This window comes from Athene cunicularia, assembly GCF_003259725.1.
Source record: "Athene cunicularia isolate RWA chromosome 6 unlocalized genomic scaffold, athCun1 chr6_part1, whole genome shotgun sequence".
NCBI lineage: Eukaryota > Metazoa > Chordata > Aves > Strigiformes > Strigidae > Athene > Athene cunicularia.
Window position 1 is genome coordinate 1,122,087 of NW_020799105.1, and position 19,152 is coordinate 1,141,238.

Below are 19,152 nucleotides of genomic sequence, written 5' to 3' on the forward strand. Positions count from 1 at the left end.
CAGGTGAAGTTGCTGGTGACAGGGAATGTAGAATGGAGGATACAGGAAACTACCAACCTGTCAGCCTCACCTCTGTGCCTGGGAGGATCATGGAACAGATCCTCCTAGAAGCTATGCTAAGGCACATGGAGGACAGGGAGGTGATTTGATACAGCCAACATGGCTTCACCAAGGGCAAGTCCTGCCTGACTGACCTAGTGGCCTTCTGTGATGGAATGACCTCATCAGTGGACAATGGAAAAGCTATGGATGTTGTCTGTCTCGAGTTCTGTAAGGCCTTTGACACAGTCCCCCACACATCCTTCTTTCTAAATTGGAGAGATTGGATTTGATGAATGAACTGTTCAGTGGATGAGGAATTGGTTGGATGGTTGCATCCAGAGGGTAGTGGTCAATAGCTCAATGTCCAGATGGAGATCAGTAACAAGTGATGTCCTTCAGGGCTTCATATTGGGACCAGTACTGCTTAATATCTTCATCAATGACATAAGCATTAAGATTTAGTGCACCCTCAACAAGTTTGAAGATGACACCAAGCGGAGTGGTGTGATTGACATCCCTGAGGGATAGGATGCCATCCAGAGGGATGTGGACAAGCTGGAGAAGTAGGCCTGTATGAACCTCATGAGATTCAGCAACACCAAGTGTAAGGTCCTGTACCCGAGTTCAGTCAAGCCTTGGTATCAATACAGGTTGGAGGATGAAGGGATTGAGAGCAGCCCCGCAGAGAAGGACTTGGGGTTACTGGTGGATGAAAAGTTGGACATGAGCTGGCAATGTATGCTTGCAGCCCAGAAGGTCAACCATATCCTGGACTGCATCAAGAGAGGCATGGCCAGCAGATTGAGGGAGTTTATTCTGCCCCTTTGAACCTAACCTGCAGTACTGTGTTCACCTCTGGAGCCCTCAGCACAGGAAAGACTTGGACCTCTTGGAGCAGTTCCAGAGGAGGTTCCGAAAAATTATCAGAGGGATTTAACACCCATGAAGAAAGGCTGAGAGAGTTGTGGCTGTTCAGCCTGTGGAAGAGGCGGCTCTGGGGAGACCTTGGACTTATAAAAAAGATGTGGACAAACCTTTTAGCAGGGCCTATTGCAAAAGGACAAGGGGTAATGCTTTTAAACTAAAAGAGGGTAGATTTAGACTAGATACAAGGAAAACATTTTTTACAATGGAGGTGGTGAAACACTGGAACAGGTTGCCAAGGGAGGTGGCAGATGCCCCATCCCTGGAAACATTCAAGGTCAGGCTGGATGGGGCTCTAAACAACCTGGTATAGTTGAAGATGTCCCTGCTCATTGCAGGGGGGGTTGGAATAGATGACCATTAAAGATCACTTCCAAACTATTCTATGATTCTATGAAAATCATATAAAATTACCTGTATAGGAATCTAATAACAGATCTGTTTGGGGCTTGAAAAATGTAGAATACTGGAAAGAATTCATTTGCCATCATGATAAGAAATACTATGATTTTAATTTCATACTTGTTCTTCATAGTTGAACCACACAAAGTATGTAATACACTGAGGCTTCTGAATATCAAAATTTGATCCTTTCTGTGTAATAATTAATTTACTTATAAAACGCAGCCCCACAAGTAATGTCCTAGACAAGATACAGCAATTACAAGGTGATTGTAACCTTTTACAACTACAAGCCAGTTCTATTTATAGTTCAGGCAAACTCTCTGCTTTTTTTTTTTTTTTTTTTTTTTTTTTTTTTTTTTTTTCTTTAATCTCGGGAGTTCTTTAAAATAGTAGGCTGTAGTAAATGCAAAACCTAATCCATAATGATTTTCACAAAAATGGTTTATAGCACTGGAATTGGGTAAAAATAAATGTCAATAAAAAAGATGTATGAGAACAAGCTGCCCTGGATCTAACTCACACTACCATGTTACACAACTTTTATGTAACTCCTGGCTATACTATCTAATAAAAGTTATCCTTAAAGCCTTATTTTAATTTTATAAGCTGTGCATGTATATAATACACAATGTACTTTTATTCATATGCCAAAGATCTACAGCCAAATTATTACTATCAGCATAAATCTCTTTTAATAATTTAAACCTTTAATCTTCTACTGTGTTTTCTCTTTCACATGCTTTGTGTGTGTGTGTGTGTGTGTCTCACTGGCTTTGTAGTTGTCTGGCAATTGCTATTCAAGCAACCTGATTTCAACACAAAAGTTCTATTTCTGTGTAAAAATATTTACTTCTTTAATAGCCAAAGTGCAATCTATTCCTATAGTTATAGTCTGAGGGAAAGAATTATAGTAGATTTGTAATTTTTGAGAGAGAATGTATTGTTTCTCTGTTCTCCTACTTGAGTTTTTTGAAATTAGGGTGGAGATAGGGAGCATTGTTACAATAAAAGATTTTACATCATTAAGATATACCAATTTAATCAGGTATATATATACAGTCTACTTTACCCAGGTTATAAGATTTATTGCCCATAATCTCTTATTTTTCATGAAGTAACGTGGGAGCTTGGAGGACCAAGGAATTTCAGATATGTATGTGTCTTTACCTGGAAGAGAAGCATATGTGCACTAGAAATACCAATAGAACCTCAGTGAGGTTTTTTCCCCTTAGCCTGTATGTCTCTTCCCATGGCTTCCTACATAAACTACATAAAAGGCTTTCTGATAGGATATTTCAGCTATTAAGGAAATAGGATATTGGAACCATTAGATATGGAAGAACATTTCAAAGGTATTTGACATTTTGTGTGCTACCTCTGTTGATATAATTGATCACTGTCATTATAAGTGAAATGTTATAATTGCAATTATTCTTTACTAGAACTCTTTTTTTTTTTTTTTTTTTTTTTTTTAACTGCAGGTTTAAGATTTTTAAGAGCCCTTAGACTGATACAGTTTTCAGAAATTTTGCAGTTTCTGAATATCCTTAAAACAAGGTAAGACCTTTTCTTACATACTGAGTTAGTTGCATGGGTGATGGAACATAAATGTCTTAGGTTTGTAGTCCTAGTAATATATCATTTTCTCTTCTGGAAAACACCTCTTGTTACTTGTTCTTCAAACCTTTTTCTGCTGATGAATGATTTATCAGTGTCAGCATCTTTTGCTTTGTGATCAGTAGGTTTTAGTTGATGTGTTGTGACATTTGAAATATCTGAGTAGGACTGTGTGCTGATAAATTAAAAGCAGAAGAAATTACAGAGCCCTGAGCTGATTAAACATTGCTTCTTGCCACATATTCAGTCCATATTCTGCTGCCCTGGGAAAACAGAAATCAAAATTCATTCAACAGAATACAGTTTAAAAGCATTTTGAGAAACAATAATTGCAGCTATATTTCAGGTTTTTTGAACTGAAAATCCATCTTCACATCAAAAACATATTAAAAATTGATTTTACACTGAGCTATCTTTATATTGTGTCCGCTATCATTAGCATTTATTTCAAAGAATAATTCAAATACTCCCAAGAAACATTCTGGCTTGCATTGATTCTTTGGGCTATTACTACATGAAAGTTGTGCAGAAGCAGCACAACTTTGAACAAAAGATCACTTTGAAGGAAATAAAAAGGAACCTTCCCGTGCCTCGCAGTTGAAGATGCATTGTCTTTCATCATTCCCTAAAACGTCCCTGAAGTATTGAACCCAAGTTCCAATAATTACTGTAAACTCAGTTTCATTCTGAGATCCTATGCTTCTTCCACCAGTTGATAATGCATGTGTGAGGGCTTTATATGCAAGTAACTCCATTTACTTGTTATCTTAGTTAGTAGTGATGTGGCAATAGATCCTTGAGATTTGTACACACTCAGGGTAGACAGCTGTTTCTTCAACCCTTAACCTTGAAACAATTCTCTACTGTAAAACTGCCATGCTATCTATCTTTAGCTCTGTGTGTGTAAGGAATCCTGTTCTTGTCAAATAAAGACATCAAAGAATGTGCAGTGAAGATGTAGTCCAATAGTTTAGAATACTACCAGAATGGTAATGGAGAGTAATTAGTGCAGGAACAGAGAATATACGAGGAGTTTGCATTTACCACTCAGAACGACCTCACCAAAAGAAATGGCAGTCAGTGGAGAAGTTCCATAAATTCAAATGATTTTGGATAAGGGGGAAAGGTTCCTTCAGGAGCAGTGGATTTGTAAACCTCCAGAACCATAAATGAAGGGATGCTACATTAATCACATTCAGTGTATTCAGAATTGGCTTTTTCAAGATTGACCTGTTCATTTAAATAGCATTTCTCTGGTGCAAAATTTACTCTTAGATCAGATATCCTAATCTCTGTGATTATTTATATAGATATTCAAATATCTGTAAACCTCAAATGTTGATTATTAGAAAGGCTGTAAAGCAGAGCTTCCTTATGTGACTATTTCATTTTACTCAGTTGATTAATCCCCAGCAATTCATCACTAACACCATTTATTTAAAACTGCCAGTGCCTCAAACTAATTTTTTCTGTCTCTCCCTGTTGCTATTTCTTCAATAGAAAGACGTCAGCTGTCTTTTATATCTTACTTAATGACCTGAAATGAACTAAATAATTTGGATACTATCAATGTTCACAAAAAATAATTTTGTAAAATGTGGATGAGTCAAATTAAAACAAGTGAACAGAATGTAATTTATTTTAGGGAAGTTTTTTAGTTAGGAGTGACATACATTTGACCATGTGAGTGCTTTGGCTTTTATTTATTGTCTTACATCAATTTAGCTTTTAGAAAGCAAAAAAATAGAGAATTCATTTGTTACTGTTAGTGCTAACTTCAGTGAGAATTTTCATACTTTCAGCATGTTCTTAAGTACTACAAGCAAGAACTATGGTTCAAGCGGTGGGTACGCTTTTTCTGTTACAGTACCAAAATAATTGAGAATTTCTATTTCTGCATTATTAATCTTTCTCAAAAAAACCCACAAACAAAACAAAACCCACAGTGTGCTGAACACTTGTGTTTAATGGACAGTCGTTAATATTTTTGCAAGAGTTAAAGCAGTTAAAATAATAGTCTCAATAAATTTATTTTTAATTAAATAAAATTTACTTCCCTAAATTCAAGCAGTGATTTCAGTTATGTACAGTGGCTTTAAACTGTTATTATTTCCTTAAACTATTACACTGAACTGCTTTTGACCAGCTACTACAGTGTTGTTTTGCTCAGGAATGGTTAAAAAACTTCTAGAGTTAAGAAATTTTAGCATTTCTTGCAATGCACATTTAAGGTTTTAATGACAGTTTAAACGTCATAATTTGTTTGTGAACATGAAGACCAAGGATTAATGACAGAACTTGAACTGTTGAACTGAGATAGCAAATTCATTATTTCACTGCTAGCTCTGAAATGATAGCATAGGAAAAAATCCTAACACTTTTTATTATTTAAAAATTTTGCAGAAGTTAGAAGTGTTCTCTGCTTGAGACTATATGTGTTTATATGAAAAAAATATGAAACTAATATGACTAGAGGCATTTCAGTGTGCTTAGCATTACTTGTTATTACAGTTAACTACTGACAAAATAAATAAAGGGCATTGCTTTATTTTTTATACTTGATGCAATTAGAGAAGAAATTCTGTCCTTCTTTTCTTCTTTTCCCCCCTAGAGAAGAAAGTTTAACCTATAAATCGAAATTACTTCTAGAATTAGATTAGATAGGATGGTTAAAGGAGTGTACATTATTTACAAAGTGGGCAGAAGGGCCACTACACCACTGGAAATCGAAGGAAGAAGCTAAACATAGAAATAGAGGCAGAGAGAAGACTAGCAACTTAGTGTGGGAGTGTTAGATAGTTATTAGAATATCTGAAAAATTATTAATTATATTTTAATAGATAAGGCAAAGCAAAAATGTATATCAGTGTATAAAAGATGATAGTCTGCCAAGGATCTATTTTTTTTCTAATTTGAAATTAAATGTATTGAACTCAATGTTTTCTGTTACTGTGTTGTATGAAATAGAATGAATTGTGTGGTGTTCAGCTGAAATTTTCTCTCTTTCATGATTTTCTAACATTTTTCAACAAATCTACAGAGGCTTAGCAGGGCTCACAGTAAGGGATTTTGCACAGATGTTGGAAAGAGCTTGAAGAGGAGGAAAATGTTTGTGACTAATCTTTCATCTATATTTAGATTCTGGCAGAAACACAGAGAGTAGTTAATAGAGGAGGGATAAGGTACAATGTTTAATAAATCAGCAAAAATAAAATGTACCAAACAAGTCAGGTAAATAGTTACTCTTCATGGCTGCTGTCATTTACTTGTATTACAATGATATGTGTGGACCAACTGACACATTGTATCAGGAGCCTCTCCTGTTCTAAGTTCAGGTGACAGGTGATGTTTAGCCCTTCATAATGGAGCTTTGCATCAGCATGATTTCTATGATGTTGTTTAATCTAGGAACCTATTGGTTAGGGTCCTGTGCTATGACTGGGTGCTTGTTATCACCAACAAACTATGAACCCTAATCAGCCATACCTTAAGAGAGAAATAGGGAGTATGTGTTGACGTAGGTGAACACTAATTAATTACAGAACTGTTGGTATATGATCTGATTTTTGAGTACAGTATTCATTACAGCATTTGTCATATTACCCAATTGTATTTCTTTCCTAGTACCTGGAGATGCTCACTTCACTAACTGTAACTCTTAAAAATATTTTTAATGGAGCTAGTCTGATTTTCCAGGTTCATAACTTTGTTTAGAAAATAATGCATTTCATTGTCCTTAAAGTAGCTATAAACAGAAATATTAGTTAATTCTACTATAAAACAACTACTGCTAACACTGATAGTGATTTTTCTCTATTTTTATTCTTTTGGAATGTATTGCTTTAGGGATGTGTGTGATTTTTCACAGGCATTATTGTTCTTTAGAAGTGTTTTCAAAAACAAAGGAGAGCTATTTCCAATACAATTCCATGAATAGGTAAGATTATTTAGACATAGTAATACAGGGACTTAAGTTCTTTGTGTATTTATTGAATATCTTTCCTATCTTTTGAAATCATAGTTGTTTATTTAAGAAGAGAGGGAGTGAGATTCACTTCTATTTCTTCCACAAGATTTTAAGTATGGTATTTTCCTGCTGAACTGGGTGAGGTTCTAGCTTCAAAATCACTTCTGGCTACAATAGGGAACATACTACTCAGAGTTTGACTGGCAGGTTTCAATTGTTTTTTGTTACGTTTTCAGGGGTTTTGTTTTTGTTTCTTTAGACAGTGTGTATGTGAAATATGAAATACTGTGGCTCCATATGAATTCCCACAAAGAAGGCCATAGGAGTTCATGCAAACAAAATAATGTGAAAATTACTTAAGACTTCACACAGGAACTGTAAAATACTTATTTTTTGTTATTTGATTTGGGAATCATAATTTGTTCACAGCATGATATTTACAGATTGGCTGCAATAGTTCATTAATTGTTTGCTATAACTGTAGGAAAATAGTCTTGCCCTGTGCTCATGTATGCAAGCGTTAATATGTGGTGAGTATGCAACAAAAACATCCCCTTGCTGTTAATTTTTAAAGCCTCCACAGGTCTGGGGTCAAAAGCACAATAAGTATAGAAGCAGCATATGAAAAATGAAATAATTGAAAAAATGAAGTTAATTTGTGTAAATGCAGTGTTCAGTGGCTAATATTAATTGGTATTGTTTAGTTTAATTCATTGGACGTGCATGGATGTATCCCAGGGTACCAGAATATTTACATGTAACTAATTGCTGAGGTGTATAGCAATGAAAAATGAGAAGGTGAGTGTACTGAGAAGCAACAAAATTATTTGTGAAAAAGCATTATTTCTTTCTATTTGTTTGGTTATGAGTACAGATGTAGCTAAGGTTCACATTTGTCTTTCTGCTCTCAAATGCATTGGAATTTTTCTTTCAAGCTATCTAAATTATGCAAGTGTGAACTATGCAAAGACAGTATAAATACTTTGTGAAGGATTTTGATTAAGTTTTTTAGGAACTGCTTCTGCTCAGAAATCATCATCAGACTCTTTCAGTCTGAAGTGTGTAGTTGTATACAGGTACATATTAAAAATGTGTGCTGAATTCCAGTCTAAGTTCCTGTTTGTTGTTGCATTTTCTTTATTTTCAGTAATTCCATCAAGCTAGTGAATCTGTGCTCTATATTTATCAGCACGTGGCTGACAGCAGCTGGGTTCATACATTTGGTAAGTGTATTTGAAAATACTTCATCGACTTTTTCTCATAGATCATCTTCTCTATGAGCTACTTTATTACCTGAAATTGCCTTGCTCTGGACAGTCCCTTAACACATCTATAGTTTACAATTAAAAAAGACATCACAGTTTCACAAGATCTAGGCTTCTACTCAAAACTAATTCTGAATAGTAAGTCATTAACCTTAGCAATAAAATATGAGACTTAGACTGATGCAACATCTTGACTGATTACAAATTTACCAGTAGGTGGCAATGTTTCCTAAATAACTACCCAGCGTGCTTCCTGGAAGGGGCTGGCAGAGCTGAAATGACACCGAGGTCCTGGGAAATAAATGGTTGTGCCAGAAGAAAGCACTTCTATATTTCCACGAGAAGTAAAAGGATTGCTAACATTCTGGTAGCAATTTTTTAGAGATTATTTCCTTCTCTTTTGTTTTCAAATTTCAAATTGTTTGATGTAGCTCTCGGTCATCGATAACATAAATTTTTGTAATAGATTTTTATTTGGCACTTAGCAGTACCTGAAGAATATAAGATAGTATAGAAGTACATACGATTTCATAAATGTAAATACGCATATATGATAGGTAGATGTCAACTGTGTCTTTTAAACATTTTCAACATTTACTCATTTGTTTGGGACATATGATTAAGTGTTTGTTCTTTAAATTTTATGATCAGCTTAGAATCAGGAAGATTTCAAGATGCTAGTAGTAAGTTATTCAGAAATGGTTTTGAACTAATATTTTAATTTAATGATAGTGTTATTACTCCAGAGCAATTTAATTGGCTTCACCTGAATTACCTTGAGCTGCATCCAGCTATATAGATCAAATTCAGAATGTTTATATTCTTGTTATACCAGATAGTAATTTAATTTTCACTTTTATAAAGATAAACTGAAATTTTGGATGTTTTCATTTATGATATACTTCTCATTCATGGATGACCACATTTTTACACTCTTCTGAGGTAATATAACATTTTCATCATAGAAACATTACCTTTTTCTAATTTTGAACAACATAGAAAAGAATCTTTACAAAATTACGGCAGGAGGGAGGGGGGATGTATTTTTTAGGGCTTGGATATTGTGTGGGGTTTTTTTTGTTTGTTTGTGTTTTTTTTACTTTTCAGCATATATTTCTCTATTCTACTGTAGGAATCCTCAAACTTCACACTTTTTACTGTGGAACAAATTTTAGAGGGAATGCACCTTTCCCTCTGATAAATTTATAACTTTGTCACATAGAGTAACTGGCTTCTTGGAAAAGTAATAATGTATCACTGAACTTAACATGTCACTAATATGCCTTTAATAGCTACATAATGCTTTAAAACAAAACATTAAGAAGTATAATTGCATTACATGTAAGATGCACTCTGAAAAAGTTCTGAACAAATTGCTATAAAATGAATTTACCTACTTGCCATAATAAGTTATATTATTTAGTGGTGAATGGAAAAGATACTCTCCATAAATAGTATGAGCGGCAAGGCTGTGTGTACTGGCAAAATGCTATAATTGGGACAAGGTTGGGTTCTGTAGTTTTCAAAATAAATCACAGAGAAGGATCCAGAGTTTATATTATGTGCCAAATTATATACATACACACACAGATATATCAATAGGGCACAACTCTATTAATTCATTATATGTTTTCTTGTATATTTTAGGTGGAGAACTCAGGGGATCCATGGGAAAATTTCCAAAATAATCAACCCCTAACATATTGGGAATGTGTTTATTTACTGATGGTTACAATGTCCACTGTTGGCTATGGAGATGTTTATGCAAAAACAACCCTTGGTCGCCTTTTTATGGTCTTTTTCATCCTTGGGGGATTGGTAAAAACTATATTATTATTATTATTATTATTATTATTATTATTATTATTATTATTATTATTATTATTATTATTATTATTATTATTATTATTGCTGCCTTAATACTTGATCCTGTATATCTCAATGCTGTAATTAAAGAAATAACAATAGCTGGTTTACTGACTTAAAATTGATTATAAAACTTTAAAATGTTTTAATACATGCCATTTTTTTCTACAGATAAATATTTTGGCAAAGCTTATCAAGTTAGTTTAGTAGTCAGAATTTTTCTAATCTATTTAAATGAGTAATCCATGTGAATACATGGAGTGCCTTAATATTTCAACTTTAAATGTTATTTATAGTCCTTTACTTACTAGTGACTGACTGTAGTGCATTTTTTTGAGGCTACTATTGATACTTAAAGGCACTTTGCGGTTTCAGAAGTACTACCCACCCTTCTGTGTTCCTTCCCAGAATTCCAACAAACACTGTGGCTTTGGACTGCCTTAAAGAGCAGCTTGCCTAATCCAGATGATGGCAAACTACATTCTCTTTAATTTCAAACATCCTTTCATGTCATGTAGCACAGTTTTAACTCACAATTTATCACATGGCCATAGCCAGTATCCTTTTATATCAGCAAATTCTCATGTTCTTTGTCCTGTATGTACATAGCACTAAAGTTACTAATCGTTTCATGTCCACTTTTCTATTATTTATCTGTGTTAGTGATATTATAGGACCTGTTGCAATGTTATTCTCTAACCCACCAAGGTTTATTTTAATAGTTGCACTGTGCGAGGTAAGTGCTTTATGGATAGCTCACAATATATTGTGTGCAAACATACATATGTATTGTTACTTTACTCTCATATATTGATTTCACATATACATACATCTTACAGAGGTGGTATGTATATAACTGGTGTTATCAATGTCATATGAGACACACATAGATACATATATATGAGTATATATATGACCATAAATATATGCATTCCCATCTGTATTTTTGACATACAAAGGCAAAGACCATGTCAGCTGGCAGTAGCTCTTCGAAGTATCCAGCCACAAGGAAGATGTTTGTTGGACAAAACATGGCAGAACAATTTTTATTTTCTCCTCAAAACCTTTATTCTATCACATTAATCCAGTTTTTTAATCCTTTAAAAAACAAACTTTTCGAAAAGTTTTTTTTGGGGGGGGTGGTGGTGTGAATTTTTGGTTCTTGACAGAGGAATAACCCCTGATTCCATCTTGGTTTTATCTTTTTTTGAATCCTAATAATGGGGTCTCTTTTAAAGTAGAAATCTCTTTTAAAGTAGAAATGTAACAGTAATGATAATACTTGGTTTTGGTTTTTGCAGTAGAGGTTGTATAGGTCTTTTTCCCTCCTCTCTTCAGGAAGAATTAGACATAAAACTGTATTTTATTAGATACCAGATTGAATTAATTTTGTTCTTGTTTTGTTGTGAAAAATATGCCTATTTTTCCTCTTTTGATAATTTTCTTAATTTATAAGGTGTGCACCTTCTCCAAGACCAAATTTTACATTGACCCCTCTTGTTTTCTTTGAGAAGAACTTTTACATTTTTAAAATTTTCTTTTTAAATAACTTCATAGATCTAATTCTTTTGCATTTTCAGATCTTAAAAACACATATCTTCTAAAAATATTCATCATTCCCCCTTCTTTGGCCTCTCTTTTTAGTCTTTTCTTCTGTCTCCTATCTTCTTCTTAGGCCATGTTTGCCAGCTACGTCCCTGAAATCATAGAGTTAATAGGAAACCGCAAGAAATATGGTGGTTCCTATAGTGCGGTTAGTGGAAGAAAGTAAGTATCCCAAGAGGCTCTGCTGCCTCTGCTGCAGTAGAACACTCTCTGCATGCCATTTTCTTTTTTTTTTTTTTTTTTTTTTTTTTTTTTTTTTTTTTTTTTTTTTTGTGTTTTTGTTTCATGCATGTAGGCAATGTTTGCTCGCTACGTGCCAGAAATTGCTGCTCTCATCCTTAATCGGAAGAAATACGGCGGGACTTTTAACTCAACCCGAGGCAGAAAGTAAGTCAAAAAAGACCAGGTGTGGTTGTGTGACTTTAAAGAGCCACTGAAGGTGGTAACAGCTGACTCACAGTTTATAAGGCTGTGTTCTTTGACATCAGATGTTACCACTGAAGAGTTGTCACACTATAATTAGAGACCTGGGCTATGCTATGGTACAAGTCACAACATTTTTTTCCTACTTAAAGAGAACCGGCATACCACTAAGACTACACTGACATATCTTGTAAAAAAAAATACGGCTATTGTATATGCGGTTAGCTTCTAGAACAAGGTTGATTTGACAGTTCAGAGTTTGGGGCATCAGATTATCATGTGGTCATCTTTTAAATAAGTGGCAACGACAATTCACGTGATTTTCAAACAACTCTGTTCTTTAGAAAATGGGTTTACTGGAGTGCCAAACATGAGATTTATGTTGATTAGGTTATTCCATTAGACTATGTCATAAGTCTGAAGGTGATGATTCTCATTTTTAAGACAGCAGATTCGGATCTCATGCAGCTCCTTCTGACTTTATATGAATGTCACAAACACTCATGATTTTAGGATCTATGACTAGAGATTGATTTTAAAGTGATTCTCTTCGACACAGTGTATAGAACCTACCCAAAGAGCAGGAAGTAGTAGGCTCTAGTAACAATAAAGTATGGAAAAAAACAAGTCCATAAAAAAATACTATTTTTTAGGTTATCTGTTAGCAAATTTTATTAGACCACATTAGCTCATTACATTTCTATTGAAAGCCTGCTTGTTTTCTTGACCATGTTAAAACCAGCTTTTTCTGGCATCCCAGCATCTAGACCTGCTGGGATATAGCCTTTAATGCACTAAATGTACTTGGTGATATAGTAGTTTCTTCTCTATATCACCTTCAGTGTTGACATCTTTTGTTTCATTACATATCATTGTGACATTCACTGGTAGGAATATATTTGCCCTAAAAGCCTAGTCTTATGGAATCCCTTCCATATAATATAAAGAAGGGACTGCAAGCAATGCATGTAATTAATTGTCCCTCTCCTTACTTTAAGAAAATACATTTTTTTCTTTATTCCTTTCAAATCATCCACATACATTATTTTGTAAATGTGGGTTATGATTTTATTAATTTGTTTCTCCTCTCTGTAGAGTAGGAAGACTGTAAATATCCCAGAGAGCTGATTCTGGAGTACTGTTTTACATCACTGGGTAGAGAATTTTTTTTTTTTTTTATTTCTTTAGTTACAGCTTATACTATTGTAAGTTCAATAATATTCAAGCAGTTAGGTGACAGGATTGAAGACTTCAATAATTTTTTTGAGATAACCTCAAATGTCCAAAGTTGGGTTTTTTACTGTAACCATTAATGTTGAAAACTTGCATAATTCAATAAATGCCTTAATTTATTGGCATTAATTAAACAAAATATCTTAATTTATTTCTCTATCTGGAGTAGTATCATTAATGTCCCAGGATGTTTCTTTGTGACAGAGGCCTACTAAGTTTCATATTTGTATTTAAGCTTGGTTTCTCAGAGAGAAGGTTTTCAAACAAAGAATTTACAGCTCTGTTTTTGAGGCTCCAAGAGAGTTATAAGAGAAGGGAATATGATTAAAAACTATTTTACATACAGACGTTGTCTTCCCCTTCTACACTGTCACTAGTACCCAGCATTGCTCAGATGTCTCTGAACTTGTACCTGATCTTCAGCCAGAACCCCACATCCTGAAAAGCTCACCTCCAGATTACAGGCTTCTGCTAGCTTTGGGGCATGCTTAATTTTATTTTTTCACCTTTTATTTTGACTTTATTTGTATGCACTATCTGTTTGTCTTTAGCTCCCTCTGTTGTCAGTGCTTTCTCTGCTGATCTCTACTGCCCATGTAACTTGTCATTTGAAACTCAGCTCTGTCATCAGCATACAAAGTGTTTGATTTACTTTATGCATTGTTTTCTGGTTCAATTATTAATTACTAAGTAGTTTAAAGATGTCCTTTGCTCATGTGGGTCTTTCATCAGAAAATGTAAGCTTGGGAACTGCACAGTAAAAAGCCATTAGCACCCCTTGTTTGATGTTGCTTTTGCAGTCAGTAGAACAAGATTGATGAAATGTTATGTTTGGCCAAAATTTAAGTTTTCATTTGGAATTCAGTGTTGAGAGAATGGATTGTCAGAACCAATGAGTTTTCCTTTGCTTGGGATATGGGCATGTGGTAGTAATTAGCAATATAAGGTCTTTAGTTGAGCAACCAAGCATAGATTCTGGCAGCAAAGATAATGAGAAACTACAGTTGTTCTATTCCTAACGTCAGAAAGTTTCCAGATAAAATTAAATATATGTACAAAATGAAAGCAGCCATATTTTTTTGAAAGAGGTAGTTTCAGATCTTAAAATAGCAAATGTGTATACTTTCCTTCAAAATAGATAAATACATGGACTCCATGTTGTTGCATTTATATATGTGTTTATACATGTTGTCTCACGAACTATGTCTGTGGAATAACATGCTTCTATATGATTATGAAATAATTAGGTGGCAAATTAACATATGACTATGTATGTTTTGAAGATTTCACTACATCACTTCAATACTAAGGAGAGCCTTGCTATAGAATTGTAACTGTTGAAGAATCTAGAATATATGCATAAAAATTATTTCTACAAATGCCACTTACTAAAGAAGATAAGCAACCAACACACCAGCAAGTTTGATCTCACATTTAATTTCGCCTTTCAGCCAGTAAAGTCCCCAAAGGACTCAAATTATATATATAGGAATCATTTTGCAGGAATAAGGAATCTTACTTCTCTCTTAGGTGAAATGCATACATACAGAGTTTGAAAACAGAAGTAGTTTGTAGGCAGTATGCAGTTATCATTGGTTAAATTTACTAGATACTAGGTAGTTTTGTTACAAAAGTCCACAGGGAATCTCAAACTTAATTTATAGTCTCTGCTTTGTAATATAGTTCTGTAATGAGACTTGTAAGGTCTCCTAGAACACAAAGCAGGAATTCTATTATCATCTTTGATTGAAGTTTCATCTGTTAAATAGACAACAGTGCACACTGTTGCATAGATACCAAAATGCATCCCAATATATCTATACAAAATGTGACCAAGACCAAACATACACATTTCATGACGAGTAGGGTAATGATGTTAGCACAATTACAGAATCACAGAATCATCTAGGTTGGAAAAGACAATGAAGACCATCCAGTCCAACCATTAACCTAACACTGACCATTCCCAACTACACCATATCCCTCAGTGTTATGTCAACCCCACTCTTAAACAACTCCTGTGATGGGGACTCCACCACCTCCCTGGGCAGCCCATTCCAACACCCAACAACCTGTTCTGTAAAGGAATGCTTCCTAATATCCAGTCTAAACCTTCACTGGTGCAGGTTGAGGCCATTACCTCGTGTCCTAGTGCAAAACAAAATTAGAAGTTGCCAAAAAAAGGTAACAATCCTTGTCTTGAATTTCATATTTGTAAGCAATGAGATCTGCTCTATAGGTGCAGAGATTACTGCTAAACAGCTGTTTTCTAGTGTTTCAGATCAGCTCATCAGAAGACTTTGTAATGTTTTTATTATGTACCCTGATACACCAGAATCAGATGGGCAGCCGACAAGAAAAACTGGCCTTCTTAGTTTAGTTATACTAAAACAAACAGTTGATTCTTGCTATAGTCACCACTAAATACAAATGAGACAGAGAAGACCAGCGTGTAACTAGTTGATATTAAATAAATGTGGAGATATATATAAAAACCTAATATGTAACTGGGAAATAAAATTCAGGCATGAGAAGCAATCAGAACTGTAAAAAAAATATTTTCTAAAACTGCTAAGAGGTATCTTGGGATAACAGTGGTGTGGCTTCCAATATTTTCCACATTATGTCCTACATAGTTTCACTATTCATTCATATGAGCAATTCAGTCTCCTTCCTGTGCATTTCCCTGGATTATTTCTGTAGTACAAGATTTTAAGTTTTGGGAAGTACTTTGTGCAAAACAGTTATTGCACATCATATTCTTTACATACTAACTAATGTTCTGCTGATTTCTGTAGAATTAGGCAGCAACACAACTTACTTTCTCTGCAGAACAGTTGGTGTATTTTTATCATTAATAAACTAGTGACTACCTGGCAGAGCTTTTGTGAGATTTAACTGAGTCGAATTTGTACTTTCTGAAGATGAGAAATGCTTTAGAAACGCAGACAAATTTGTAATGAAGATTGGCTCATTAATTTCTTCATCACTAAGCATTATGTTATCACACTGAAAACCATCTGCAACATTATATAGGACATTTCTCACAAAAATGTTGTGAAACTTACTAGACCACAAAGAAATAACGAACAAAAGCATATACTTGAAAGAAATTATATTCAGATAATTTCATAAAGAAAATTAGTGACAAACTAGTATTCTTATGAACATATGAAGTAGTTTGTAATAACAAAATACTGGATGCAAATGCTAGAGATAAAAGCTAGGTGTAACTGAAGATAAAAGCTAGATGGGTGGAGAAGGAAAGAATATGACCTTTAATTACAGTCTTATAAAAATTCTGCAGATTAGAAAAAACCCATAATTTTATATATATAAGCAGGGGAATTTTTATGCTTTTTTGTTTGTTTGACATTTTATCATCATTTACAAACTAAAATGGCATATAACTTGAGTGTTAAAGATATTTCCACTTAGCCATCTTTCTCAATAATTTTGAAACCAGCACCTGGTTTCCTACACCCTATCAATATTTAATGATTTTTAAGTCTTTACATTGAATTATTGACTTTTTAATTCCATGGACTAAATTCTTTTTGCCTTTTTTCATGCAAAACTGCTATCAAATCCAACAGAAATTCTTTGAGAGCAGCAAGTAGAATACAGTTTTACATGAATAAGATATTGGCAGGGAGGGATGATGATGATGATGATGATTATTATTATTATGTGTACATAAAAACTGCTTATCTTGTCCCAATAGTAAATATTTTTATGTTTGTTAAATTTTCAAAATATTAAAAAAAAAAAAAAAATCCAGAGGCATTGCTGTAGTTAATATAAAAGATTAAAACTTGTATTTTACTGAAATCACAGTTCTTTATTGTATAAGCTATTAAAATGTCTTGTTTATCTTCTCTCATGATATGCTCTGCTTCCCAGAGATTTCTTCAGATTTCTTAAATTTACAAGCCATAAATTAGCAAATCATCAACATATCAACAGGAATAATCATCTGTTAGAGATTCCTTCCAGAAGGAAACATGGGATTCAATAACTAAACTTCACAGAGAAAAATAAAAACTGTAGACAGATAGATATGGTAAACAGAAAGACAAACAGATAATTTAAGTTGACAGGCCATCTTGGACTCATTAGACATTTTAATTTGATTAATTTTTTTTTTTTTTTTTTTTTTAACTCATTTGCTGCAGTAATAAGAGGCATAACTCCAAAGAAAGTGACATTAGATTATTCTATTAAATAATTTGATACAATATGTAAGATATTATTTTCCAGTGGGATGAGAATGTAATAAGAGAATGTGACATGGATTGCATTATGATCCCCAGGGGTGTCTTTATTTCCCATCTGCTAGCCATTCTACTAAGCTCACTGTTTCAATTGAAGTCTCCCTTAGTGATAAAGAAAATCTGATGAGTGTTAAGTAGACTGATAGATAGAACTAACAGGACAAACTCTTTTTTTTTTTTCCAGTTTTGCATGCTTATTAGACTATACCCATTCTCATGAAAGCAAGAAAGGAAATGTGGGAAGTGACATATAACTATTACAACTTTAAAAAAAACATGTATTCTAGGTCTCAAATCACGTTCCATTCCTACAATAACAACATTAATTTTATATTTCTAGTTAAAATTTTTAAAATTTCAACTTTTCCTTCTCTCTGCCTAAACTTAAAAAAAAAAAAAAAAAGGCTTTGGCATCAAAATAGCAGTTGTTGCTGTCCAAATTTTGACCCAAGAAAGACTGAATCTTGTTTATACATCTGCTGATCTACCATATGCTGAAAAATATATAGGCCATGACTTTAAGTGTGGACATTCCAGGGAGTGCAGTGTGAGATGGCAGAAGTGGTGAATTGATCAGCAAGTTTTCATGAATTATGAGGTTTTGTTTTCACTCAGATTCTGTCGCAGAAAATTAGTCATGACATTTTGGGATGATTTCTATAAAAAAAAATGCATTGGCTCTGGTCATGAACGAAATGCTCAAAAATCTTAAAGCTTTTGCTGTCTCCTGCATTCCTTACAAATGACTTAATTATTTTTTGACTCATTGAGCATTTAAAAAATGCATAAGGCAATTTAAAAACGAGTAATGGTGGGAACGTAGGGAGAAATTTATTTAAGGGAAGATATTTTCAATTGAATTCAAAAGGAGTAACAGGGTGTCTTGTATGTGTGATATCTGCTGCACAAATTTTTACAAGAAGGAAGCCTGGGGTTTGGAGGTTTTAGAACAGTATGTTAAGGTCTGTTTGCAACTGAGATGCTAATGCTGGAGATGTAGTTTACTCCTGTAGTTTGTTGTAAGCTTTCTAGTATGGTCTCCTTGTGGATGCCATGCATTTAACAGTTTTTACTTCTATTTATACTAAATTATTCACTTATGTCTTACAGTGATATAGTCATGTTGTGCTTAAAGTTGTGGTATTTTTTATGAAAGCAGAAATACTCTAGAGAATATTACCATCAAGACTAAATGAAAGGATGAATATTCATCCTTTAGTTTAAGCTACAGTGGAAGCCTGTTAACTAATCTGACCATGGAAGAAACAAATGACTATGCTTTCTTTTTATTATTGCAGCTTCAGAGGTATGTATCAAGCAAGGAATATTAACTTTTATTTCTTAACTTGCTTTATACATAAGCATTGCACGATTCTTTAGATCATAAAAATGTAAGATAAACTCATTTAGCTGTAACTGAGCAAGGGAATTGAAATAAACAAAGAAGCTCACAGTGAATCACGATAGCATGCTATTGCTAACAGACTTAGATGTGAGCTCTAATATGCAGTTTAAACAAAGGAGTGTGCTA

General features: G+C 33.9%; 1 protein-coding gene across 31 annotated transcripts in view; it reads left to right on the top strand.

The window, feature by feature from the left end:
* The window catches only part of KCNMA1 (potassium calcium-activated channel subfamily M alpha 1), a 529,533-nt gene that overhangs the window by 353,893 nt on the left and 156,488 nt on the right, over nucleotides 1-19,152 (top strand). For 17 of the 31 annotated variants that reach the window (XM_026850996.1, XM_026850999.1, XM_026851000.1 and 14 more), the window contains exons 6-9: nucleotides 2,853-2,928; nucleotides 8,103-8,178; nucleotides 9,868-10,038; nucleotides 11,762-11,853. In XM_026850996.1, the coding sequence (XP_026706797.1) occupies nucleotides 2,853-2,928; nucleotides 8,103-8,178; nucleotides 9,868-10,038; nucleotides 11,762-11,853 (415 nt within the window). Of the gene's footprint in view, nucleotides 1-2,852; nucleotides 2,929-8,102; nucleotides 8,179-9,867; nucleotides 10,039-11,761; nucleotides 11,854-11,986; nucleotides 12,079-19,152 lie in introns of all 31 variants that reach the window. The other 14 variants (XM_026850995.1, XM_026850997.1, XM_026851001.1 and 11 more) reach the window with 1 other exon arrangement.